Source organism: Drosophila rhopaloa, unplaced genomic scaffold (genome assembly GCF_018152115.1).
Source record: "Drosophila rhopaloa isolate 14029-0021.01 unplaced genomic scaffold, ASM1815211v1 contig_155, whole genome shotgun sequence".
Classification (NCBI taxonomy): Eukaryota; Metazoa; Arthropoda; class Insecta; order Diptera; family Drosophilidae; genus Drosophila; species Drosophila rhopaloa.
Genome location: NW_025335034.1, coordinates 6,922,024 through 6,949,643, shown reverse-complemented (window position 1 = coordinate 6,949,643; position 27,620 = coordinate 6,922,024). Strand labels below are relative to the sequence as shown.

At 41.0% G+C, this 27,620-nt stretch overlaps 2 protein-coding genes across 3 annotated transcripts; both read left to right on the top strand.

Annotated features, from left to right (window-relative positions):
* Positions 1–1,345: 1,345 nt before the first annotated feature.
* On the top strand, positions 1,346–4,827 carry LOC108053901 (muscle-specific homeobox protein tinman). The gene is made up of 3 exons (XM_044457026.1): positions 1,346–1,793; positions 2,900–3,558; positions 4,259–4,827. Exons 1-3 carry the CDS (start codon positions 1,612–1,614, stop codon positions 4,696–4,698), a joined length of 1,281 nt encoding a protein of 426 aa, XP_044312961.1. The 5' UTR covers positions 1,346–1,611; the 3' UTR covers positions 4,699–4,827.
* Positions 4,828–21,114: 16,287 nt separating this feature from the next.
* Positions 21,115–25,472, top strand: LOC108046382 (beta-mannosidase-like). Of its 2 annotated transcripts, XM_017126032.2 has the most exons (10): positions 21,115–21,374; positions 21,590–21,733; positions 21,795–22,314; positions 22,379–22,466; positions 22,521–22,695; positions 22,893–23,003; positions 23,060–23,545; positions 24,180–24,814; positions 24,875–25,057; positions 25,128–25,472. In XM_017126032.2, exons 1-10 carry the CDS (start codon positions 21,260–21,262, stop codon positions 25,398–25,400), a joined length of 2,730 nt encoding a protein of 909 aa, XP_016981521.2. In that variant the 5' UTR covers positions 21,115–21,259; the 3' UTR covers positions 25,401–25,472. The 2 variants fall into 2 exon arrangements, with proteins under 2 accessions (XP_016981521.2, XP_016981522.2); XM_017126033.2 differs by lacking the exon at positions 21,115–21,374 and having other exon boundaries at positions 21,632–21,737.
* The last annotated feature ends 2,148 nt before the right edge of the window (positions 25,473–27,620 follow it).

Below are 27,620 nucleotides of genomic sequence, written 5' to 3'. Positions count from 1 at the left end.
ATTGATTTCCTAAATGAAGTCAATTTTTGGATTGACGAAATATAATTAGAATTTTAGCTTGTCCGCTTAAAAAAATCCTTGGGTCAAAGCAATGTTCCCAAACTCTCTCGAAAAAGGTCTGGGTTCAAATCTCAGCGAGCGACAAATAAAAATGTAAGGTTTATTGAGAGAACTAATATATAATATTTAAAATATATGTTAAGTAAAATGTTTTGAATATGAGAACAACTTAACTTGAGTTGATTCCGTTCCATTTTTGATAGTATTCTTAGAACCAGAGCAAATTCAAGTCAAACTTATAGTAGAGTATGTTTATCTATGTTTAAGAAAATATTATCTTAATACCAAAGGTTTTAAGTTATATCTCATCTCAAAATAAGTCGATTTAATCTTAAAACACGGAGATTTGAAATTTCCTCTAAATATTAAATTTGACACGTGCCATAATAAGCTTTCAAATATATTAAATAGTAGTTTAAATTGTAGACAAATTAAGATTTAACTAAAATGATCCCCTCGAGTTGTTAGCTTAGTACATTCATCAAGTCAAGTGTGCGAAAATCTGCACTTGAGAGCCACTTGATATTCGGTTTATATATAGGGACTATAAAACTGAAGGACTTTACAATAATAAATACTGATACTCAAGCTCAAGTAGCGAAACCAAATCAGCATAAAGTGGCTACGGACAAACAACTAATATCAACAGGGAACAGGCAGAGGAATTCGTGACGTCCCAAGTGGATACCGAGGAGTTATCTATCAAATCTGATAGTAGGACACAATGTGTGTTATTGTTTAAATATGTACATATACATATATGTATCCTTACACACATACAAACAGTTCGGAAAGGATAGTCATAAAGGCAGTCGCAGTGCTGAACTTTCATACAAATCTATTCAATCCAAATTCGGTAGACCTGTATAATTCAAAGATTGGTAGTTATAATATCAAATTTAATTTTCTTTATAAAATTAAAAATTAACAGGATATAAAACTAATAAATGTAATGTAATGTGCGGTTATTTATCTTAACATTTTCACTATTTTATCATATAAATTTGTTATGTTGTTCCCAATACCAAACGTGCAATGCCTGGACTAAATTAAATTGGTGCTTAGAATTACTAAAAAGGCCACATCTCTATCTGAAAAGAGAGAGCAAAGAAGGAGAGAGAGGGAGTTTGCATGTCGACGCTGAGCTGTGATTGGCTTGAGGGCGGCCATTTTCCCCCTAACGGTATACGTGTGTGCGGCGCACCCACACATACCACGAACACATCAGCATAAGGCGATCTGGGGTGAAAGAAGTACTCGTTCAGTACCAAAATCGAGCCGACAAATTGCAGACACGGTCGAGTGCGCATCGGAACGGCACTTCTGGGATCGGGTTCGGTGTTACTATCACGCTTTACGTTACGACTCACGGGTTACGGCTCCCCACTTAATTCGCTCACGGTTGCGTGGGGTGTACTCCACCAGCTACTTGATTGCCCAGCTACCGAGATAGCCATTCAAGTGTTGCAAGTTCAAGTGCGATTTGGCAAATTGCTCTATTTATTTAAATTTAAAGTGCTTCTTAAGTGGCCAAGTGATCGCATCGCGAGGATGTTGCAGCACCATCAGCAGCAGGCTCAATCGGGTGGCTATTACGACTACAATCAGTCCCCCAGTCCGGGCAGCTTGACAAATGCAGATGCTCTGAACACCACTCCATTTTCTGTCAAGGATATACTGAACATGGTCAATCAAACGGAGGCCTACGAAGGCGCCTACGGACACCTCGATAGGTAAGCCTTAAAGATTGGGATCTGGTTTAGCGTATGTTACTTATGTTGTTTTGGAAAAAAGGGAACAATTTAATGTTAGGATAAATGATTGATTGTGCTGCATTTTTTGCTCCAAATTAGTTAAATGTTTACTTCTTTTAGGTTTCTCCCTTAGTTAATTATTTCAAAACTAATTAGTATAGCAGTTGTTTCCGTACTCATGATGTTCCAATGCTATTTTATTTTGGAAATTTGTTGAAAATTAACAGTTGGGAAAAATGTATATATATGAACCTGTAAATTAGGAAAGATTACAGTAATGTTATTGTAAAGATATAAAATAAAATGTATTTTTATTTAAAACTCTTTAAAAAAATCCAAAAAAATCATGTTTAAGAAATTTAAAACCACCAAAGGACTTAACTGAGAAATAAAAGCAAAGGGATAACTGTTGGCCAACTGTTATTTAACTGCTATTTGCTTATTACCAGGCATCTTCTTGAATACCTTTTCCACTTATACCTGTCAGTAAGATTTTCACGAAGGCAGCGCACTTCCCCTTCCCAATCGCATATTATTTATTTTTATTTAATAGGGCTCCATAGGAAAATTAATTTCTACCAATTTTCCAACGAAAGATAATATTTTGATAACCTTCCGTCGAGACGTAGCAGAAGAAATCCTATGAAAACACATAGGAAGCATGAATTGCAAATAGGATCTGGGTCCAGAGAACCTTGAGCTCAAGGCTTTGACAAATCATCGTTATTTGTACAAGAGGCCGAAGACAAAGATGAGAAGACAGTGTTAACAATAAGAACAACAAGGTCCGAGGCAGGCGGTCCGTAGCTAGAGGTTGCGATCGGGTGATCCGGCGATCGCTCGATCACTTCTGGGCTGGTCAACATGTGTGATTCGCATGTGTGTCCGCCGCACTGGGGCGTCCTTAATTTCCTGATGAGGCATGAAATGATGTCACCAAAGATCCTGTCGCGCCAGCAGGAAGTGGGCAAAAAGTATTCGGCCTGGGGAGCCGCTGTGTCCGGCGTGATGCAACATATGGCGGCCATATACGAGTGGCCCCGTGTTTAACCTTTCGCTTTTCCCAATTCCCTGCCTTCCCACAGTGCGGCGACTGCCTCGGCGCTCTATGGCGCCGGTGAGTACCAGCAGCATCTTCACCAGCATCCGCATCAGTACCACAGCCACCAGCAGCATCAGCACCACCAGCAATCCGAGTTGCCGGCCTCCCAGCAGCAGTTGCAGCCTCAGCACTTGGACGATGGCACCACCACGTCGGCGTCTCTATCGCCGCTCTTGCCACCCCCGCCGCACCAGCTTTACGGCGGATACCAGGACTACGGAATGCCCGCCCACATATTCCAGCATCACCACGGACATCCTCATCCTCATCCCCATACCCATCCCCACCAGGGCTTCCAGCACTCGGCCTCGGCCTACAACATGTCCGCCTCGCAGTTTTATGCCGGACCCTCGGCAACAGCCTACCAAAGTCCAGCCACCTACAACTACAACTACGCCGGAGCCGGAGAGGTGTACGGCGGAGCCACGCCCTCGGCGGTGAGCATCAAAAGCGAGTATATACCCACGCCGTATGTGACGCCCTCGCCCACTCTGGACCTCAACAGCTCCGCGGAGGTGGACAGCCTGCAGGCGCCGGCGCAGAAACTCTGTGGGAATCCCCTGACCCAGCGCCTCATGGAGACTGCCAGCAACTCAGCATCGCTAAGGAGTATTCACAGTGCCGAGGAGGGCGCCAAGAGAAGTGAGTATTTGGCTGATTTTCATTAAACTTTGGTTTAAAGGACCGAAGTTTTTCACAAATTTATTTCAACCGAATTTGCATGAACTTTTGGTTCGAATTTATACAAAACAACCGATAACAGAAGTAATGGTAAAAGTAATTAAATCATGTCTAAAGTAAATGTTATAAAAAAAATGCAATCCATTGCCTTTAACAATGTTTATGACACTTCTTTCATCTTTGTAAAAAAAAACAGAACAATTTAAGTTTTTGAACTTATTATAGAAATCGTCCTTCAGAACGTCCTGATAAGAAAAAATCGTATAGTGCAAAATAAATTATATTTAAAAGCACGCCTCTTAGCGTTGAGAAATGTATTTCAAAAACGAAATAAAAGAAACCAAAGAAAATGTAATATCTGAAGATTTAAAATCGAAAGCATCCAAAACGAGAAAACGTTAATTAGAAGTTAAAGTGAATTATGAGCAATCCTTCCCCAAAACTAAAATAAACGGCTTACTTTTTTGTAAATTTCCCGAAAGCATTGCAATCTACTACAAAGTTTTATTTGGTAAAGTAATACCCAAATAAACAAACCAAACGATGTCTATATATCCACTCAAAGTTCTTTGCAATTGTCTTTATTTAAGAAATATCTGAAATACATAGTAAACAAATTACTAATTGTGCGCTAAATTGTCAACGTTTTTTTTCTTTTCAGAGGACAACAGCCAGGTGACCTCCTCGCGATCCGAGCTGCGTAAAAACAGCGTCAATGGCAGCAGTATCCACGGCAGCAATAATGGATCCTCCAAGCCGAGGATGAAACGAAAGCCTCGAGTTCTTTTTTCGCAGGCTCAGGTCCTGGAGCTGGAGTGCCGCTTTCGCCTGAAGAAGTATCTGACGGGTGCGGAGCGCGAGATAATCGCCCAGAAGCTGAATCTGTCTGCCACGCAGGTAAAGATATGGTTCCAGAATCGGCGCTACAAATCGAAACGTGGCGATATAGACTGCGAGGGCATCGCCAAACATCTGAACATAAAGTCCGAGCCCCTGCACTCACCCACTTCCCTGCCCCCGCCGATTCCCAATCACGTGATGTGGCCACCGACCATCCAGCAATCCCAGCAGCAGCAGCAGCAGATGCAGCACATGCAGTAGTTCGGTCACAGGACGAAGGATTCGAGTCTCTAATTTATTGCAGTTTCAAGCAGCCTATATGTTGTAGTGTAAGGAAAACGCCTCATAGCTCTAGTACCTTGTTTTATGTATATATCGGACAATAAATAAAGTTTAAGACAAACAATTGCAAGCAATGTATTTATTTTCAAAAGTTGTCTTTTAGATCTAACGAAAATCTGGCATCCATACGGGTTGTATTTCAGTGTGAAAATGAGATGATTCAATTTTTATGTTGAACAAGTAACTAGCTTTCTTATTAAAAGAGCTTTTTCATTTTCGATTATAAGGTTCATAAATGGTGGGGCTCAAGAGCTTCAATGATTATTTTTGTTTTCTAACGCTCTTTTGTGATTTTTTTAGATCAGCATTTAAAAAAAATCATTCTGTAATACAATTATTTGCTCTTTTTTATCGTTTTTGCTTGGTTCAACCTTTGTCGTAGAACTAACACCATGGAATATCAATGACTCCTTGCCTTCGCGCACTAGTATTTATATCTTTATGGACAGCTTTTGATCGGCCACCGATCCATTAGCCACCGCATCTGCGTATAATTGCCGCCGATCGCCGCATAAATCAATTTTATCGGAGCAAGCGATCAGTTTTATGAAAAACGAATTCGAAAACGAATGAAAACACAACAATTTCCGTTTTAGTGCTGGAATGGTTTTCTCTTTTTCTGCTTTTCGCAGGGATTCCACGGGGAAAGGGGAATGCGGTGGCGGCAGACATTACAAAGGTTGCATTTATGAAACGTTTAAGTGGCATCAATGCAACTGTAAAATGTTTTCTGCCGCCGCAGATACAGATACTCCCGTTGAGCCACGAAATGCAGGGCCCAACAACCGCTCCTCCCCGGCATTTATGACAGCCCGCGGGGCAAAGGCTAATATTTCATTGGGGGCTGATGGTGGTGGTGGATCGGTGGTGTTGTGGCAGTGGCATATCAATTACTCCACAAACACATGGCTGGGGTCAATGGGTGAAGGGAGGTTGCTGCCACAGACCAACAAGTGCAGCTGATCACACTTTCCTTCTGAGTTTTAACTTCTCTGACAGCCGGAGCTTCTGGGGTGAAGATTCCGATTCCGTTCCCTCGGGTTAAGTGTCAATCACTGGGATCGCAGATTAGCTCAAATCCACACACAGAAAAATATTTTCAAAAATTACATTTTTTTCAAGAAATCATTTGTGAAAAATTAAATGAATGTTGCCAATCTGCATCAGAGGCGATACCGCTGGGGAACTGGATATAAAAACTGTATAACCATGCACCCACTTTTAATACATAAAATCTCATAAGATCTTAAATGTCTGGCCTCAAGTTAAATGCGACTTAAATTGTAAAGTTTACACAATTTTATGTTGTTGTTTGTACATGCCATAGGAAGGTTTTTACGAAATAAAACTTTTTCAAGTCCCGTCGGAAGAGTTTTGGCTGCATTTTAATTTCAGTTGGAAAATGGAATGCAAGCTTTTTGTTTTTTAGTACAGGTTTATTCAGTCGATGTGCGTTTCTAAATCTATAGCATTAAACAAATTAAAATCCTTTACTAGAATATATTGTCTGAACAATCACATTCTAAAATTCAATTTATGATCATATGAAAAAAAAGGCAGGGCATTCATAGTAATCGGTTTAGTTGTATCTTAGTAATCACTGCACCATATTCAAAAAAAGGTGTGTCCAAAAAAATGGATTTTTAAGTTTTTGTTGCAAACTTAGGTAAAGGAATAATTGTACTTCATAAAAAACATGGAAAAGAAAAAAAGACACTACTGGTTTTTTGGACCAACACTAATGAGTCTATGTTAGTTAGGTTTTCCCCTAGACAGTTGAATCCATGGGGATGGGTTGCATTTAGGCTCCCAGCGTCTTCAGGGAGTTGATCGTGGAGTGGCAAACAAAACGCCCTCGCAGGCGGAGGGTAATGCATGTCAAGTGGCACTAAACATGACCTAATGGACCACACTGACCAGACACGCCCCCGTCGCGAAGGCGGAATTTGAATCTGCGACTCATAAACAATTACAGTCTCGTCTTTCAATGTCGGCGGCAATGTTGCGGCGACGTGTGCCCCTCCGTCTACGAAAGGTCCGGAGTCGAGGATCCATGCCTCGGTCTAGACCGACGCAACTCTCAAGTGGGGAATTTGTCATTCCCATATATCACACGAAGGATCGGGGAGTTGCCGATAAGCCAGGATAGAGTTCGCCTGTAGCGCCGTTTAATTCATGTTCCGTCAGAGGATCAAAGGCTTCTTGAGCCGCTGTCGCAGCTGTGCCCCGCTCCCCCTTCACCACACCCACTATTACTTTCCCCTTTCTCCCGATTTCTTCACGATTCCCAATTGCTTTCACTGCTCTCATTTGCATTTCCTCAATGCGTCAGGCCGCCAAAGTAAGCGTAAGGTAAGCAAATTAAGATTTATTAACATTAATAAATAAACAGTATGGAAATGCTACAATAGTAGCAGCACAATCAGTGGTTTTTGCCCTAAAACAGTTTCCCATTTCCGCAGTCTTTGAATTTTGCCGCCAATTCTATTACGTTATTATACCCCGTACTATTACTGAATATATGGCTAAACAAAACTAGTTATTAGGTTTGTAAAGAATAGGTGTTTTTTTACAATATAAATTAGAAAATTAAAGAGACTTCACGTATATTTGTTTTCCTTTTTTCCAATCCATTAAGTGAAATAAATATAGTTTCTTATAATCTTGTGGGACTTAATATTGAATAGTTAAGCCTATGGGTGTAACAATGCTTTATTATTATTATTATTATTATGCATAACAACATTATTTTTACTCATAGATCAAGTTAAATCCGAAGAATGTAATTACGCATACCAATTAATACAAGTTAAGAAAAAGAATACACAGTTTTAGTTATATCTACTCAAAATCCGAAATCATGAATGTTGTATGCAATAGGTTTACAGTGGACTGTTTTTTGCAACTAAACAGAGATTATTGAGTTTACCAACTCGATTTGCATTAGCTTTGGTATACCAGACTATAGTTTGTTTGAATACAAAGGTATATTTTATTATGTCTTAAATGCATATCCATAGTATTTCGTATAGTATTTCCAAAGCGAAGAAAATATCTGCGAAAGAAAAGACAAATTTCGAATTTAAGAAACATCGTCAACGACAATGTTGTCAAATAGTGCCAATGCATATTTGTACATATTCGGTTTTCCAATTTTATTCTAGGGTATCTCATGGTCGACTCTGGCACTCACGCATGCTTTCACTCCGCCTTTAATTCCCGCTGTCAGTGGTTCAGGTCCAGATCCAGATCCAATGCTGTCAAGTGGATGGCAGAGTGACTCTGGCAGTTTTTCCATTAAAGCCTTTGACATTTTATCGGAATACCAATCAAGCCGCCTTATACATTTCTATTTGATGTGATGTGCGCATAAAACTGCGATCTCGTTTTACATTTGCCCCTCTCACCCATCCAAGTTCTGGGTGTCTCTGTTTTATATCCAACGGCTTATGGTTTTGTGTGGCTTTCAAGTGGAAAATTGTGACAATTATATTCAAATTAATTGAGTAATTGCATTCGGAATCCGAGCGGCGGCATTTTGAAGCATTTGATTTATGGCGTGTGGAAACTGGCACTCAAGAAATTGAATCCGAATAAGCCAATAATCCCATGGCGTTGATATCCCATTCAAATCGATCCACTGAGAAACGCTCCAAGGCAATGAAAATCGAGTTCCTTCCGCCGGCAATCCAGCATCCTAAACTACTTAGGGCACCTGTAAACAATGTTATGTGCATATCATAGCACAATTGTAACCTTTTAGTAGAAAAACAACAAGTGTAGTTAGACTGAAAAGACTTATTATTTAGATTATTGGTAGACATGGATTGCTTGCTTATTAATTTTTTTTTAAATGTACGCATTGTCAGTTCTTTTTGTAATTACTTGTTGATTAATATGGTATATTAAGGGGTGCTACAGAAGTAGAAAAATTGACTTCCTAACAATTTATAATCTAAAGTCTGTAAAAACCTTTTATTAAAATTGGTTTATGTTTTTATTGTTTAAGCCTCTGCACTGCCGAATATGAAAGTAGCTTTTTAGTTTGTTTGCATTACACGCAGTATATAAGTCGGAACGGCCGGGATCGGAACTATATTCTATAGCCGCCATATAACTGATTCATCGAAAATGCCATAACTTTGGTTTTTGTAAAGTTAGGATTGGAATTTTCTATGTGTTTTATTTTTAATTAATCCGACCTACCAAATTTCATAAGGATCGGCCGACTGTATCCTATAGCTGCCGTATAACAGAACGATTGGAAATGCCACCATAACTTTTTAATGTTAGGAAGTTGGGATTTTTTATGAGTATTAAGAGTGCATCATATGAATCATTTTGGAGAATATAATTTACAGAATATTCTGCAAGGGTATATCAACTTCGGCTCCGCCCGAAGTTAACTTTCCTTTCGTGTTTTTTTCTAATTTTGTTTTAAAATCCCAAAAATGCTTAATTTTATAAAATTCTACAGATAAATGAAATATTACTCAGGTGTTGAGGCTGTAATTTTATGGCGTTTGAAAACTGTAAGATGTTCGTTTGTTTGTTTGTACAAATAAGTGTAAAACAATGAGTTTCTTTCGACAGTACATGCGCACATACATATATCCTTCTGCTGATCAAGCACGGCCCAATGCCACATTTAATTATTCAGAAACAGGACCTGAACATTAAACGAACTTATATTTTTTTGTCAACTATTTTTATTGGTATTAGGTATTATAGGTATTACCATATACAATGTCTAGGGTATTTATGCAAATCGCATCTTATAAAGCTTCGTTTTTGAGTATATTGTGTGAAGCAGGGTTTTATAAGGAATATATATATTTTATTAGGATCAATAGCCGAGGCGATAAGGCCATATCTGTTTGAACGTCAAGTACTCGGAAACTAAAAGAGCTACAGATTATAAAAATTTGTACATTTTTTGAAAACTATTTATTTAAAAAAAATAACGATTTTTAAGGGGTGGTCAAATAATTTAACGACTCTATTGTCATTCAAAAAAAAAGTTGGAAAAAGTCACCTTTTATGTTTTCGAAAATTTTTCGTGATTTTCAAAACTAAAGGTGGGCGAAAAAACAATTCGTGGGGAAACGATTAAGCTTTTTACATTAAAAACTCGAATTTAGTCAGCCAACTTCTTTGATTTAGATGGACAATATTTATTTTTTTGTATTTTTTAGGCCGAAAGACTTCAGTTTCCAGTGCCATTTTCTTTTCCAATAATACACAATTTCCATTTACACCGACTTTGAAGTGCCAACTTTTCAGAAGAGCGTTTTAAAGTTTTAGACACCCAAAAATCGAATACAAAACGAGATAACTTACCTACGTTAAACTGCCCATAACTTTGGAAGTTTTACCAGGATCAATTTAAAATTTAAACGCAATATTCTTCAAATAAAAAAGGCAACAAAAAATGTAAATACCATACCCCATAGGAAAGGCTTTTAAAGTAGTGTGTGCTTTATTTTTTAGCAATAATTCGATGACTCTAAATATTTCCTGAATCCTAATAGGCTTAATAGGCAATGACATCTGCAATGGAGTTGGAAAATTCTGCGATCCTCCAAAAGAAAACCGAAAGCAAAGGCCTGCTCCAAATCATTTTTGCCAGTTCACCATCAGGAAATCGGACAGGAACTTGTCTAAGGCTTGTCCCTTAAGTGATTTTGTGGACTTCCACAGCGAGTAGTTAGCATCAACGGTGAAGCTCTTCTAAGAAGGCTCGTTTTTATACCCTTGCAGAGGGTATTATAATTTTGGTCAAAAGTGTGCAACGCAGTGAAGAAGACATCTCCGACCCTATAAAGTATATATATTCTTGATCAGGATCACCTCCTGAGTTGATATAGCCATGTCCGTCTGTCCGTCTGTCTGTCCGTCTGTCTGTTTCTACGCGAACTAGTCTCTCAGTTTTAAAGATATCGAATTGAAACTTTGCACACACCCTTCTTTCCTTTGCACGCAGTATATAAGTCGGAACGGCCGGGATCGGCCGACTATATCCTATAGCTGCCATATAACTGATTGATCGGAAATGCCATAACTCTGCTGTTTGTTAAGTTAGGAAGTTGGAATTTTATATGGGTTTTATATTTGGCCAATCAATCCGACCTACCAAATTTCATAAGGATCGGCCGACTATATCCTATAGCTGCCATATAACTGATTGATCGGAAATGCCATAACTTTGGTGTTTGTGAAGTTAGGAAGTTGGGATTTTCTATGGGTTTTATATTTGGCCTATCAATCCGACCAACCAAATTTCATAAGGATCGGCCGACTATATCATATAGCCACCATATAACTGATTGATCGGAAATGCCACAACTTTGGTTTTTGTTAAGTTAGGAAGTTGGGATTTTCTATGGGTTCTATTTTTAACCAATCAATCCAACCTATCAAATTTCATAAGGATCGGCCGACTATATCCTATAGCTGCCATATAACTGAACGATTGGAAATGCCATAACTTTGGTGTTTTTAAAGTTAGGAAGTTGGGATTTTTTATGAGTATTAAGATTGCATCATATGAATAATTTTGGAGAATATAATTTACAGAATATTCTGCAAGGGTATATCAACTTCGGCTCCGCCCGAAGTTAGCTTTTCTTTCTTGTTATTTTTGAAGCAGTAGCAGCTCTATATATATTTTCAGTAAAAATAGCTACTGCATTCCCGATGTCTTCTCCTAAATCCCCAATCTGAATTTAATTCAAAGGAGATCTAAAGATTTTGTTTGAAAGCGATGAGATCAGTCTGACTTGTGATTGACCGAGGACTTGTTCTGACATTAACACCATTTGTTTGCAGATCAATAATAAGAGTATAAATCCCAGCTTTGGCATATATTTACTTTTGAATCCAGTATTTCATGGTATGATGCCAAAATCAATGCAAGTTGCTGTGTGACTTGATGGGTATTTAGTAGCCAAAACAGTGGCAAGAATTTTGATCCCTGGATTCAACCAGTTCTTGCCCACTGGGTGAATTGTATCTCCCCACATCCAATGTCGGGCATTCCAGTCGCCTCCAACCAAGTACGTTTTATGGCAAGAAGATAGTATGTCAGTGAAACGCCTTTCCCCGATTCTATTTCTCCCAATCCTGTGGGATCTTTAAAGGAAGACATCTGAATGGTTGGTGTTTCAATAACTTTTTGTGGGAAATGACGGAGAGAACTCCTTACCAACCGCCGCACCTCCGTGCCCATGATTGTGACTTGATGGTTTACACGCTGGATGGAAGCTATATGCATATATTTTAACTGTTTCTCCTCGGTTAAGCTTAAGCTTTCAGAGAAGGATGTCAACGCTGTTGTTCCTGTACCGGTACCGGTACCTGTAATAGAAAGGCAACTTTTGGGAAAATTTCAAGCAGATAGCTTTAAAACCGAGGGACTAGTTTGCGTAGAAACACTTTCATTTTACTTATAATAATTTGCAACTTTAAAGTGCATAGCTGCAGGGGATTTTTTTGTGTGATTTGTTGTGCTTTTCCCATCCATTTTGACCTAAAAAAAACTCTGTTCTGACAGCAGACACTTCGAAAGATAATGTATTGTAATCTTTGCGCTGGGCTCTGACGAACTGAGTACTGGGACCTAACTAAAAGTGTTCACCAGTTGTTTGCCTGAATGTATTTTGTGCATAGTTTTCAAAAAGTATTGCGTTTTTTAACTTTTTTTTCAAACAATTTTAAGATGTTTTTATTATTAGCAAAATAATGCAATTACCTTTCAAGCAGTATTGCTTCTTCGGAATCGTTCAATGCCATTTGAACATAACCGGACGTATGAGGGCATATATACATATAAAGTAGATATTATACTATTTAAACTAAATACAATTATTTTCAAAATTTACAAAATTGTATATGGTTTACTGGATGACCCGGGAAGCGAGCTCACTGGGGTGTAATCTCTTCAGCCTTCGAAGAGGTTGCGGGTTGACAAGCCTGCTAGCCAGTGGGTTTGGGTGCGCCATGAGGCTGTCGCTGTATCGGCTGCTGTGATGGTTAATTTGATCGCCCACCGGAATAAGGCGAAGATCAGCTTCGATTGCCCGGTTGGTCACATACCAGGGAAGCCCGGTTGCCCGCCGAGCAGCACGTGCCTGCACCACCCTTAGCCTGTTCAGCTGGTGCTTTGAAGTTGTGCCCCAAAGTTGGATGCAGTATTTCCAAGTTGGCGTGAGGATCGCTTTTAGCAATAGAGCCTTCGTCGACAGCTAGAGACTTTTGGACTTCAAAAGCCAATCCATCTTCTGGAGCTTGCGAAGGCATTTGGATTTGATGGCCGTGATGTGGGTGTTCCATATCAGCCGGCGGTCCATGTGGACACCCAGGTAGCAGTGAGAAGTGACGTTTTCGATGTTGCCACCATCGAAAGTCAGATCTATGCCGATCAAGGGTCTGAGTGAAAATGTCACGCATGCCGACTTATTGGTGTTAATTGCAATGTTCCATTGCTTGGTCCATCTCTCCATCGCATACAGCCAGTCTAAACACAGCTAAAACACGTTGTCCAAAATTCTGCTTTAAAAAATTTGATTGAACTTAGTTCCTATATACTCCTTCAGATGGCCAATGGGTTGCACTAAAAAATCATCGACTAATTATCGTATAATACGTGCAGTATTTTTGTTCTGTAACCAGTTAAAAACTCTGCCTAAAATTCTGCTTTAAAAAATTTGGTTGAACTAAGTTCCAATAAACCCCTGCAGATGGCCAATGGGTTGCATTTAAAAAACAATCGACTAATTATCGTATAAGACGTGCAGGATTTTGGTTTTGTAACCAGCTAAAACGCGTTGCCTAAAATTCTGCTAAAAAAAACTATGTTGAACTTAGTTCCTATAAACCCCGGCAGATGGCCAATGGGTTGCACTTAAAAAACAATCGACCAATTATCGTATAAGACGTGCAAGATTTTGGTTTTGTAACCAGCTAAAAAGCGTTGCCTAAAATTCTGCTAAAAAAACTATGTTGAACTTAGTTCCTATAAACCCCGGCAGATGGCCAATGGGTTGCACTTAAAAAACAATCGACCAATTATCGTATAAGACGTGCAGGAATTTGGGTTCGGTAACCGCTAAAATACGTTGCCTAAAATTCTGCTTTACAAAATTAAGTTGAACATAGTTCCTATATACCCCTGCAGATGGCCAATGGGTTGCACTGAAAAACCATCGACTAATTATCATATAAAATGTGCATTATTTTGGTTCGGTAACCAGCTAAAACACGTTGCCCAAAATTCTGCTATACAAAATGATGTGGAACTTATATACACCTGCAGGAGTCGTAGCAATTTAGATAACTTTATCTAGTGAATTTAAAAAAATGGTAAACAAGAAACATTGAACAAATAAATATAAAGGTCCTAAAAGTTGTTTTGACGAATTATACCTGTACAAGTTATATCGTGATAAACTAGTTTGTACACTTTTAAGTCTCTGAAAGTTTAGCAATTAATATTGTGAATAGTTTAAATAAAATACATTTTTTTTATCCTTAAAATTTTTTTTTTATATTTTTTTTCAAAATTTGATTTAGAAGGTATATCTAATAGACTAATAATAATAATAATTCTGAACTATAATAATTTCTGAACTATTGCCATTCAATTTAAACTCTTCTCCTGACTTTACAGCCGCAGAGAAGAAATAAGTGGAACATGTTGATAACATCCTTATTTTGCCTTTCCTTGGTGCCTTGAACGTGTTCAGCTATCTATATTTTTTATAATTTGCTTAGATTTTCTTGTACGGCCCTCCTATTTAAAAAGGCTGATATGCCAGATAGAATATATAGAATGCCTTATGCTCCGGTTACCTTGGGTAACACTTGTGTTTCGTGTTCACCGGGAGTCAGCTGATCCGAACAGTCGTATTTCTGGACCGCTCCGTCAATTTATTCCGATTGTGCTATTTAAACAATAAGACTAGCCCTTTACTGTGGCATCTAATTTGCAGTGACTCGCATAGTCACCGAGAGACGCCTACTGAATCGGTGCAGTGAATATATAATCACAAACATTAAATAATTGTTGTGCGGCGGCGCAGGTTGATGCCTAGCTGGTAAGCTTCCAAACAGCTGATGTCAACCATAAAGCTCTGGCTTGTCCCTTGGGAACTCCCAAGACTCGATAAACTGGGGTTTGTAGCATACTCTTGGGAGGAAGTTACTATATTCATATAATTGGAAATGGATTCAAACTTGTCTTCACGACAGCTCGAGTTTGAGAAGATGAGAAATCTGGTAGGCTCACCTGCCGATTTACGCGCCTCTCTGCTACAGTCAATCAAGCTGAATCAGTACAACACAATTGCAACAACAACTGCAACAACTACTGCGAGCTCTAATTTGGCTCACACTCAGTGTAGCACCACCTACACACTGACTACTCCAGCTACCTCAATCACGACCCCATTCATACATTCCTCTTCTCTGAGTGGCAATGCATGTACCACAAGTAGCAGTACATCCCTAAGTAGCGCTATTACTTGTACTACAGAGAACACCATTCCCGCTGCTGCCTGGCAGGATACCACCCTCCCGCCAAAGAAAATAGGGTCCAATAAAAGGTTAGGCACCATCCTGTCTCCTTCTACCGCCAAAAAGAAGTTACCTAGTTCCAACAATCGTTTCCAACTCCTGGCTGACGAGGATGACATGGAGGTGATCGAACCCAGCGATGACGACGAAGATGATAAGCCTTGCACATCTAAAGTTGCGCTAAGCCGCGCCGCAAAAAAGGGTAAATCTTCCTCGCAGTCGACGACCACGGAACAGCCTGCCCACACGACAAACCGCAGTACTTCCAAGGTACCTAGGATCATGGTCCCTAAAGTGACTAACTTCACTGGTTTTTGCAGAGAATTAGATGCTCTGATAGGAGACTCTTATTCTGTCAAGCCACTAAATTCGGGAGACATTGCCGTCCAATGCAAGTCCTCTGATGCCTACAGGTCGGTGGCTAGGCACTTCCTTGATAAAGGAACCCTTTTCCACCATCATCAGTTGCCTGAAGACCGACCTTTTCGCATTGTTATGCGCAACATCCATCACGGAGTCCCCTCAGAGGAAATCATCAATTGCCTCCAAAACGAAGGTCACTCAGTTATTCGTATATACACTCCTCGCAATAAGAATACCTCAAGCCCGCTCAATATGAGATTTATTGATCTCAAAAAGGCGGACAGCAACAAGCTCATCAAAAATATTCTTGTTGTTTGTAAGAACAACGTAAATTGGGAAAAGCCTCGTAAGCAAACTGGACCCGTGCAATGTCAGAGATGCCAGGGGTATGGGCACACCAAGGCATACTGCACAAGACACTACGTTTGCAGAGAGTGTGGAGACAGCCATCCAACCTTTGAGTGTAAACTTGGTAAGGACGATGCTAGGTGTTGCGCTCATTGCAACATGCCCCACGCGGCCAACTTTAAAGGATGCAAGAAGTACCTTCAAGTAGCATTCAACATGAGGCCTCAGCCGAGGGCCAAAGATCCCTTTGTACCTGGCTCTAGCAACACACCCCACCCTAAATCACTTCCTTACAACAATGGCAAGCAATCATACGCGAGCGTAGCCAGGAACAGCTTACCAGTCGATCAGTTCGAAGAGCCCCACAAAAAGGAAGCGAACCCTTCTCCCACCTCCGCCGCCAGCTCAAGTGGTACTTTGGAAGCCAAGTTGGAGCTTCTCTTCTCAAGGCTGGACAGAATGATGTCCCTTGTCGAGACCCTCTTGCAGGCGCTTCTACAGACGCGCACCTCCTCCTCTGCTATTCACAATGGGTGTCCTTAAGATAGCTACCTGGAACGCGAACGGGGCCTCCTCCAAAGTCAACGAGATACTGGCCTTTATTGAACTACACGAATTAGACATGCTCTTGCTATCTGAATCACATTTCTCCTCTCGGTCTACCTTGAGAATACCTGGATTCACCCTACACAAAGCCAACCACCCAGATGACAGTATGCATGGAGGCGCTGCGATCTTAATAAAATCCTCCATATCCCATCAGCCTTTCTCTACACTATGCGAAGACAACATCCAGGCAGTCACCATTCAGCTGTCCGCAAGCAGAGGCTCCTTCAATGTGGCCTCTATTTACTGCCATCCAGCCTATAGATGGACCGAGGCCGACTTATCGTCGTTATTTCCACATTTTGGAGCCAAGTTCCTAGCAGCAGGCGACTGGAATGCCAAACACAGACAGTGGGGCAACTACAGAATGTGCGCTAGAGGCAGGGTCCTGTGCAATGCTATGACTGATGAGGGTATTGATATTGTAGCTTCTGGAGAAGCCACTCACTACCCCTATCGTGCTAATGCCACCCCAAGCGCTATCGACTTTGGAATCTCCAAAGGCTTTAGACCGCAACAAATTTCAGTACAAGTACTTACTGAACTGTCGTCTGACCATTTACCTCTGCTCTTTGAGCTAAATGAAGACGCTCAATTCTTCAAAGGCGTTTCGAAATTATTGCCTCCACATGCTAACATAGAGGCTTTTAAAGCTCATATAGATGCCTCTATTGATCTCAACGTCCCCATTACCAATTGTAATGAGCTTGAGGATTACACAGTGTCTTTTACTTCCCTCATCACTGAAGCTGCGCGGCAGGCTACCCCAGCCCCACTTCAAGCTAGTACCAGGACGGTAAGGAGGACGACAATTTTGAACCCGGAGGCAACCACTCTACTCAACCAGAAGCGCAATCTTAGAAGGCAGTACATTGCGTCAGGTGATCCAGCCGTGAAACAAATGCTATCAAGCGTCACTAATAGACTGCACCGGCTGTTAGCCAAAAATCGGCAGAAAAACTTTGACACCCTGCTGGAAGGAGCTGGCCCAGACAATAACAGTGATTTCTCGATTTGGAAGCTCACTAGAGGTATGAAGAGACAACCGTTATTCCAGTCACCCATCCGGAGTCACAGTGGCCACTGGCTCAAAACGGATTATGACAAAGCGAACGCATTTGCTGCGCACCTCTCCTCTACCTTTACCCCCTTCGAGCTAACAGCCGATCATCATCGCGCTGAAGTTGCTACCTTCTTGGGCTCTCCTGTTCAATCGGCTCGCCCCATAAGACACACTACGCCACAGGAAATCATGTTGCAACTGAGGGCCCTACAACAGAAAAAGACCCCGGGACATGACTGCATCGATAATAGAGCGGCGAAATCTTTACCACGCAAAGGAGTCCTTGGCCTAGTAAAAATTTTTAACGCCATGCTTAGCTTAGGGTACTTTCCTAAGCTGTGGAAGCGTGCACGGATTGTCATGATCCCCAAAGCTGGAAAGCCTCCCATGCATATTGATTCCTATCGCCCAATCAGCCTGCTGGCTACCTTTTCCAAGATTTTTGAGCGCATCCTCCTTAGCCGACTGATGGATCTACCGCAGGTAGTAAATCACATACCGGCGCACCAATTTGGTTTCAGGAAATCCCACGGCTGCCCCGAACAGGTGCATCGTCTGGTCAACCAGATCACACACGGCTTCGAGCACAAGCTGTACACCATCGGCGTTTTCCTAGATGTCAAACAAGCATTTGACAAAGTATGGCATGAGGGCCTATTATATAAAATAAAAAATCTTCTCCCTGCGCCTTTCTTTGCCATCCTGAAATCCTTCATAACTGATCGGACCTTTGATGTGGCAATAAGAGACTCCCATTCCAGCGTGTGTGAGATCAATGCTGGGGTTCCACAGGGAAGTGTACTTGGACCCTTTCTGTACACGCTGTACACTGCTGATATGCCGACCCCCGGCAGCAACAATGATGACGACTCCGCTGCCAAGCTGCTCCTGGCCACTTATGCTGACGACACCTGCACGCTAGCCTCCCACTCATCGCTGCAAACTGCAACAAATGCAGTTCAGGTCTGGCTCCATGCTATGGAGAACTGGTCTGCGAAATGGAACATCGCTATTAACTGCGCCAAATCCGCCCACATGACCTTCGCCCGCCGGCACGGTACTTCGGTTGGTCTCACCTTCAATGGAGATGCCATCACCAGTGTCACCTCCCATTGCTACCTAGGAGTACATTTGGACAGAGCGCTAGTATGGCGGGCCCACATCTCGGCAATCAAAGCCAAATGCTTGCAGAAGCTACAAAAGCTTGACTGGCTCCTGCGATCGAAAAAATTGCACTTTTCAAATAAGGCCCTGCTAATTAAAGCCATCATCACGCCAACTTGGACGTACGCCATTCAAGCATGGGGCACTGCCTCTAAGCATCAGCTTGAGAGGCTTAGAGTCGTGCAATCACGTGCAGCTCGGCGAGCATCCGGGCTTCCCTGGTACGTCACAAACAGTGCCATCGAGAGGGACTTTCGACTACTACCTATCGGGGACCAAATTAATATACACAGCAGTCGTTACGCTGACAGGATTGTGGCACATCCAAACCCCCTAGCGAGTGACCTAGCTGAGCCAATTTCTCTGCGACGGCTGAAGAAGCTACATCCCACAGATCTCCCTACTCGTAAGATCGTATAAAATTCCCACTTATTTTGTTACTTCGAAACTCGTTATAATTGTTACTTAGTATTTAAGGCTACTATGTATGCATAAAATTTCTTTCTCGTTAATTACGCTAGGTTAAGTTCAGAAGGCACTGAACAGATTCCAGTGAATAAAATATTATTTAAAAAAAAAAAAAAAAAACACTTGTGTTTCAGGTCGAGTTACAGCATTTTGTATTGGAGAATTGAAAAATTTAAATCATATATATCTTTTCATGTTTCCATGTTTTTATACCCTTGCAGAGGGTATTATAATTTCAGTCAAAAGTTTGCAACGCAGTGAAGGAGACATTTCCGACCCTATAAAGTATATATATTCTTGATCAGGATCACCTCCTGAGTTGATATAGCCATGTCCGTCTGTCCGTCTGTCCGTCTGTCCGTCTGTCCGTCCGTCCGTTTCTACGCAAACTAGTCCCTCAGTTTTAAAGCTATCTGCTCGAAACTTTCCCAAAAGTTGTCTTTCTATTGCAGGTAGTATATAAGTCGGAACGAGCCGGATCGGGCGACTATATCATATAGCTGCCATATAACTGAACGATCGGAAAAGCCATAACTTTGGTGTTTTTAAAGATAAGAAGATGGGACTTTCTATGGGTTTTATTTTTGGCCAATCAATCCGACATACCGAATTTCATAAGGATCGGCCGACTATATCTTATAGCTGCCATATAACTGATTGATCGGAAGTGCCATAACTTTGGTGTTTGTAAAGTTAAGAAGTTGGGATTTTCTATGGGTTTTATTTTTGGCCAATCAATCCGACATACCAAATTTCATAAGGATCGGCCGACTATATCTTATAGCTGCCATATAACTGAACGATTGGAAATGCCATAACTTTGATGTTTTTAAAGTTAGGAAGTTGGGATTTTTTATGAGTATTAAGAATGCATCATATAAATAATATTGGAGAATATAATTTACAGAGTATTCTGCAAGGGTATATCAACTTCGGCTCCGCCCGAAGTTAGCTTTCCTTTCTTGTTAGATCTTGATTTTACAATGTTGTTGTAAGCAAACGGTATATTTTTTCTTACTATTTAGTTGATGAGTTTTACTAAATAGTACAAAGTTTGCTTTTTGTTTCTCTAGGTAAATCGATTGTCCATTTTTTCATTATTTTTTAACACTTTTAGTACTTCTTTGCCATAATAAATGACGCTTGGTTATTTAGTTTTTAAGATATTCTACATTAAAGAGGTCAACATTAATACAAAATTTCCTTTATTTTGTACCCTTAAAATTGGTCATATTAAAAGGGTATTATAATTTTGGTCAGAAGTTTGTAACGCAGTGAAGGAGACGTTTCCGACCCCATAAAGTAAATATATTCTTGATCAGGATCAATAGGTGAGTCGATATAGCCAAGTCCGTCTGTTTCAATACACGTGTACGCAAATCAAGTTTGAAAAGCGCCCCGATCCCTTTTTTTCTATTTTTATATGTCTGCAAGGGTATAAAAAATCCGGCTTGCCGAATCTTCCGTCCTCGTTTTTTATGTTGCTTATAATAACTAAATTTTTTTTTGATAAACCCAAAGGGCTTTCGAAAATGAGGTGGGACACAACAGATTTAGACTCATTAAAAATTAAGGGCCTGTGCGATAACTTGAATTGCTACTTCACGAAACGCACAGGCTTCCGTTTCTTCTCGTTGTTAACTCGATTGGGAGTAAACGAATCAAAATTTTTATCGATCGATTTCACCACACCCCGTCGGTTTCTTATTTTCTAGATGGTCTTCAATTGCCAGTAATCAAAGTGACTCGGGAGCGGTAACTTGCCTTCGAAAAATAAAAGAGTGTGAACGGAGCGAAAAACCGACAGCCGTTGATAAGATTTCATTAAAACCAATATATATAAATAAATGCGTTTAAGATGCTTTTAACGGAGAATAGCTACGAATTGCTTTAAATATGTTCAGATTAATATTTTCTCTTAATGTTTTCATTATTCTTTTGTACAATAACTGTGCGAAAACCATTCTTGTCGAGGAGATAACCAAATGGACGTTGGGGAATGAATCCTCCTGTGAGTTGCCGTGAATCTTTCTGACTGTTTGGTTTATTTGTATGCTTGGCCCGAAAGATAAGATAAGATAAGATTAGAACAGCTTCGTTTACGTTGTCTTTTTGATGGCGGTTGTATGTGGGCTAATTAATTGGCTATAAATACTGCTTACTATAGACGCTGTGATTTTAAAACAACTTACCTGCTCTTTGTTTACTCTACCCCATTATCACCAGCCCTGAGGATTGACGTGCCCCGACTGCCAAGCGGAGTATACACAGCGCTGAAGGATACCTACGGAGACTTGCTAGCCCCGGGAAACGACGTGTCCTTGCGGTGGATAGCCAACCAGTCGTGGATTTACAGCGCCGGCTTCGACAGTGGGTAAATAGCGAGCCTTATCGTTGGACAGGTTGCCTCATTACTGACCCCGACCCGCAGGCGCAGAAATGGGACACGACAACCAGGTGAACCTGACGCTCCACGGCATCGACACCGTTTCCAGGGTGCGCTTAAATGGAGAGCTGCTTGGGGAGACGGACAACATGTTCGTCCGCTACTCGTTCGCCATCGGCCACCTGCTGCTGCCCAGCCCCAGTCACAACTCCCTGGAGATTGAGATCCTATCGCCCCTGCAGGAGGCCCACAGGCGCGCCCGGGAACTGGAGGACCTGGGCGTCACTACCGGGCCCATGAGCTGCCCCAGGGCCCGAGGCGACGTCGAGTGCCGGCGAAACTACTTGCGCAAGATGCAAATGAGTTTTGGCGGCGAGTGGAACCCAGCAGCCCTTTCCTCGGGCATATGGAAGCCGGTGGTGGTGGAGTACTACGCGGTGGCAGTGCTTCGCGACATTGATGTGGCCATTAACCGGAACGACACCCACTGGACCATGGATTGCCGGGCCTTCCTCAGCTCACCTGCGTCGGAGGACTTTTACGCCCAATTGGTGGTTTATGCCAAGTAATTGTAGAGAGCACCTGGCACGTTTCTGTTGGATCACAGGGCTAATATTGCATCGTTTTAGTGAGCTCTTGGATGAACGCTTTGTACTCGAGAAGAAAGTGGTCTCCTTCAAGTCGCCAGTGCTGGAGTTTAAGATACACATCCCGCAGGTAAGGCCAGTCAAGAACTTGCCGAAGACCTAGTCTTATACCCACCTTCCCTAGGATCGGGTTACCCTGTGGTGGCCCAATGGCTATGGGAAGCAGAAGCTCTATCCAGTCCTTTTCTCAGTAAAGTGCTATACCAGCGAGGAGGGTCCCACCCTAAGCTCGCGCACTGAATCCCAGAAGCTATTGAAGATTGGGTTCCGCACCATACAGCTGGTCGAGGATAAAGACGGTTAGTAATCTGGAAAGTGCCTGTGCTCAGCGACACCTACTTTTTAATGGTAGAGAGATGCTTTTGTGGTCGGAATAATTCTTTATTTGAAAACACAGTTTAACATCCATATATCAAAGCACCATCTGCGCATCCTATTTCGCTTTAAAGCGATGCGTTTATATAATGTCATAATCTTTTTATTTCCGAGAATCTAGACATTGGCAGGACCTTTTTCTTCCGCGTCAACGGACACCCGATCTTCATGAAGGGGGCGAACTATGTACCTGCCCACACACTTCCGGAGTTATCATCGGATGCGGACAAGGGTAAGCACGTGGTCACTACTTGTTAGAATTTTCTTCTTACTCCTAATGCGTTCCAGTTGAATACCTGCTTAAGGCTGCACACGATGCCAACATGAACATGATTCGCGTATGGGGTGGTGGTCTATACGAGTCGGACACCTTCTACAACTTGGCGGACTTCTACGGACTGCTAGTGTGGCAGGATATGGCCTTTTCCCAAGCAGCTTATCCCCTGGCGAATGAATTTGTGGAATCGGTGTGCGTGGAGACGGTGCAGAACGCACAGCGCCTCTCATATCATCCCAGTTTATCCTTGATCGTTACCAACAATGAGATCGAGCTGTTCCTGGCGACTAACAAATCCGACTTTGGGGAAAGCGCCGCACAACTGGAATCCGATTACAAAGCTTTGTTCACTGACAGGATAATGGAAGAGTTGAAAGTAATCACTCGGAAAGATTTCAGTCCACGCCCTGGCCCCATGATCTCCACTCCTTCACTGGGTATCGCAGAGACCGGCCAGAATCTGGAGATCAACTTGCAAAGTCCAAATTATGGTGATGGTAAGTCTCCGCCATGTTATACTTTTTTGAGGCATTATGCTGGTACATTTGCATCTAAATGAATGACTTTTGATGATAACTTCCTTTTAAAAAAATAAAAATGCAATTCTGTTTTATATATTACTAAGAGGAAAAATAGAATACCGATGTAACTATATTTCTGAAGATCATTTTAATATTTATGCTAAACGTTTACTTGAGTCAATTTCACTAAAATAATGGTTGAAAAGTATTTACACCCCGTATTCGTTGAAAAGTATGTAACAGTTATAACGAAGCGTATCGACCCTTTAAAGTATATACATCAAGTAGGATAGACATCTTGCGCTGCGTAAGAAAACATAGAACCTTCATGCTAAGTCCCTCTGGGATCCGAAGTTTACGAAATAGTGTGTATGTCTTCATTATTTCTTTTATAGAGAAAGATCAAAGTAATAATGAAGAAATGCCTTCTAAGTCGTGTGTTTTTGTCTGTGTTTCTATATACAAATAGTAGAGTTGAGCCAACTCGGTCCTGAATTCGGTCCTGAATTTTAGCTAAAAGTAAAAAATAAGAAATAATCAGTTGTTTTCAGTAGCTCATTGTCAAATTTTATATCCGTTTTGACTAACCGACTATCATATCCTTTTACAGTGCACATTTGGGGGGACAAAGACGGTTTCAGCCCCGACACTTATCCACACGCCCGTTTTGTTTCGGAGTTTGGTTACGCCAGTCTTCCAGTGATGTCCTCGTGGCAGCGGGCTCTGGGAGACGGGGCAGAAGGAAGCAGCCAAGAAATTGCGGACCTCATTCGGAGCCGTCAGCACGATCCCAAGGGGTTCATACCGATGCTCCAATCTATAGCCTACCAACTGCCGTTTGTCCCCCAGAATTGGGATAAGAATATCGAGAAATTCATTTACTTTAGCCAGGTGGCTCAGGCCATGACGACCAAAACGGCGGTTGATGTATTTCGTAGCCTACGCGGCGGAAACCACACGATGGGTGCTCTTGTTTGGCAGCTTAACGATGTTTGGGTGGCGCCCACATGGTCCTGCATCGACTTCTATGGCAACTTGAAAATGGTCTACTACTGGGCCACGGAGTTCCTGGCCCCGACGAGCGTTATAGCGCTGTACGACAGCAACTCGGACAGCCTCAACATCACCCTCACCAGGGAGGACTTCGCAGAGCACAAGGACTCGCAGCTTTACTATGTGCTGGTCAACACGTATCTATGGACGGACTTGGTGGCCAAAAAAACGATAGCTCGCGCTTTTGGACTCGTAAGCAGATCAATACAAGCCATCTTTGTTTTTACTCACCACATCTACGGAAATTCACAGGGCTCCAATGATATTGAAGTGCGGCAAATACCACTGGAATATTTGCTGTTCGAAAACCATTCGAAGCAGGAAATATTTTTGGAAGTGGTTCTGGAGGACGAACATGGCGAGCCCGTGGCTAGGAACTTTTTTTATCCGGTGCCTTTGAAAAACATTGTGGGCATAAAAGATCCAGGATTAACAGTAAGTGTCCGTAAAAAAGAAAATTATTACAAGCTCTAAAAGTTTTTTCACCGATTTCTTTTTCGAGCAGCTAGAAGTTTCAGGCCAAGACTGCAGAACGGCAACATCGCCCTTTGCCAATAGCTTCAGTCTGCGCATTACAGTGAAGTCCCCAGCACTACTTGTATACCTTGAGTTGTCCCACCCGGACTACATTGAAGAGCAGCACAAGTTCTCGACGAATGGCTTTACTCAGATACAGCCAAAGAAAACCATTCACTTAGTTTTCGAAAACGACTCCAAATGCTTGACGTTAACTTCAGGTCACATTAGAGTTCAGACGATAAATCAATATTTAATATGAATTATGCTTTAACAAGTAATATACTTTATTGTATCAAAAAATATACAAATAAAATCGTATAAAGGATTTCTACTCTGTCTCTTCAACTCTACCTTAATGCACTAAAATTGGACACAAATACGACTTTCTTAACGAGGAATTCCCTTTTCCTCGAAAAAAATCGATTCTTCTTTAAAAACTTGTAAGATACACATAAGAGACAGGACATTTCTTATGTATTTTTTAAATATACATGGAGTGGGCAGGCCTATTTGCCTGATATTTGTAGAACTACTACTGCATACAACCTTAAAAAGTTATTTTAAAGTAAAACAAGAAAGGAAGCAAACTTCGGCAAGCCAAATTTTAAATACCATTGCAGGTTTTACAATACGAGTACATTTACATTTTTATGCCTATATTGTCGATTTTGCTCTGCATTTTGCCATCGTTTTTATGGCAGCTATTAATAAGCTGTCCGATTTTGACAAAAATAAAAACGTAATTATGATATAGTAAATAATTACTATATGTCAAAGAAATATTTTAATAAATAGAAAAACAGCAAAATACATTTTTTTATTTTTATTTTTTTTAATTGTTTGATTTTCCTATTGGAGCTATGTATATGATGTACAGTGGACCAAAAAAGTTTAAGTACACTCGTCATCTCTCTGTTTCTTTGAAATTCCCCTTCCAAATCTAACGGTGATCGCGAATTCTTCCTTCAGTCTACTTCTGATGCTTGCATTTTTATGCATTTTAAGTTCATTTCATTTGATTTTGCTGGAGTGAGAGGTCAAGATGGGTCGAGGAAGCTAAATTTTACTTGAAACTCGAAAAATAATTTTAAAACATTATTTGGAAGGAAAAGGAGCTCGTGCTATTGGTAGGATGCTTCAGAGGTCTCCATCCAGCGTGCAAACTATTATTAATTCCTACGGGAACTCTGGAACCCTCCAAGTAAAGCCAAGATCCGGTCGTCCGAAAAAATTGACCGATAGGGATGAACGCCAAATCCTTGGCTCAGGAGGAAATATTTCGAAGCTCATGCAAAACAGTTCACCCTCAAACTGTTCGAAATGTGCTCCACAAGGAGGGGTTCAACGCACGAACACCTCGTAGATAGCCATTGATTTCCTTGGTAAATCGAAAGAAGAGGCTAGATTTCGCATACAAATATGTAAACGAGCCGGAATCATTTTGGTACAACGTTATCTGGAGTGATGAGACCAAATTTAATATTTTTGGTTCAGATGGCTCCCAAAAAGTATGGAGGAAACCCAACACAGCGTTGGAGCTTAAAAATGTAACACCAACCGTTAAGCATGGCGGCGGTAACGTGATGGTCTGGGGGTGTGTTGGGACAGCTGGAGTTGGGAAACTTGTGTTTATAAACACTATAATGGACCAGCATCTATACCTTACAATTTTAAAGGATAATCTTAAGGACAGCGCGATTTGGTAGGTCAGATTGATTGGAAAAAAATAAAACCCATAGAAAATCCCAACTTCCTAACTTTACAAACACCAAAGCTATGGCATTTTCGATCAATCAGTTTTATGGCGGCTATAGGATATAGTCGTCCGATCCTTATGAAATTCGGTAGGTCGGATTGATTAGCCATATAACTGAACGATCGGAAAAGCCATAACTTTGATGTTTTTAAAGTTAGGCAGTTGGGATTTTCTATGGTTTTTATATTTGGCCAATCAATCCGACCTATCAAATTTCATAAGGATCGGCCGACTATATCCTATAGCTGTCATATAACTGAACGATCGGAAATGCCATAACTTTGGTGTTTGTAAAGTTAGAAAGTTAAGATTTTCTATGGGCTTTATTTTTGGCCAATCAATCCGACCTACCAAACTTCATAAGGATCGGCCGACTATATCCTATAGCTGCCATATAACTGAACGATTGAAAATGCCATAACTTTGGTGTTTTTAAAGTTAGGAAGTTGGGATTTTTTATGAGTATTAAGAATGCATCTTATAAATAATTTTGAAGAATATAATTTACAGAGTATTCTGCAAGGGTATATCAACTTCGGCTCCGCCCGAAGTTAGCTTTCCCTTCTTGTTTATATTTATTTTTTTTAATTTTGTGATTTTCCTATAAGAGCTATATGATATATGTAGATGGCCGAAGAAAAACAAAAAAGTTATACTTTCTTAACTTTAAATTTTAATTTTTCGATTTTCCTATGGGAGGTATATAACTCCCATATAAAAATC

Coding starts and splice junctions, on each gene's coding strand:
- LOC108046382 (XM_017126032.2), top strand. CDS start 21,260: ATGTTCAGATTAATATTTTCTCTTAATGTTTTCATTATTCTTTTGTAC. Junction 21,734..21,794: donor TTACAGCGCCGGCTTCGACA/GTGGGTAAATAG, acceptor CCCGACCCGCAG/GCGCAGAAATGGGACACGAC. Junction 22,467..22,520: donor TTAAGATACACATCCCGCAG/GTAAGGCCAGTC, acceptor CACCTTCCCTAG/GATCGGGTTACCCTGTGGTG.
- LOC108053901 (XM_044457026.1), top strand. CDS start 1,612: ATGTTGCAGCACCATCAGCAGCAGGCTCAATCGGGTGGCTATTACGAC. Junction 1,794..2,899: donor GCCTACGGACACCTCGATAG/GTAAGCCTTAAA, acceptor GCCTTCCCACAG/TGCGGCGACTGCCTCGGCGC. Junction 3,559..4,258: donor CGAGGAGGGCGCCAAGAGAA/GTGAGTATTTGG, acceptor TTTTCTTTTCAG/AGGACAACAGCCAGGTGACC.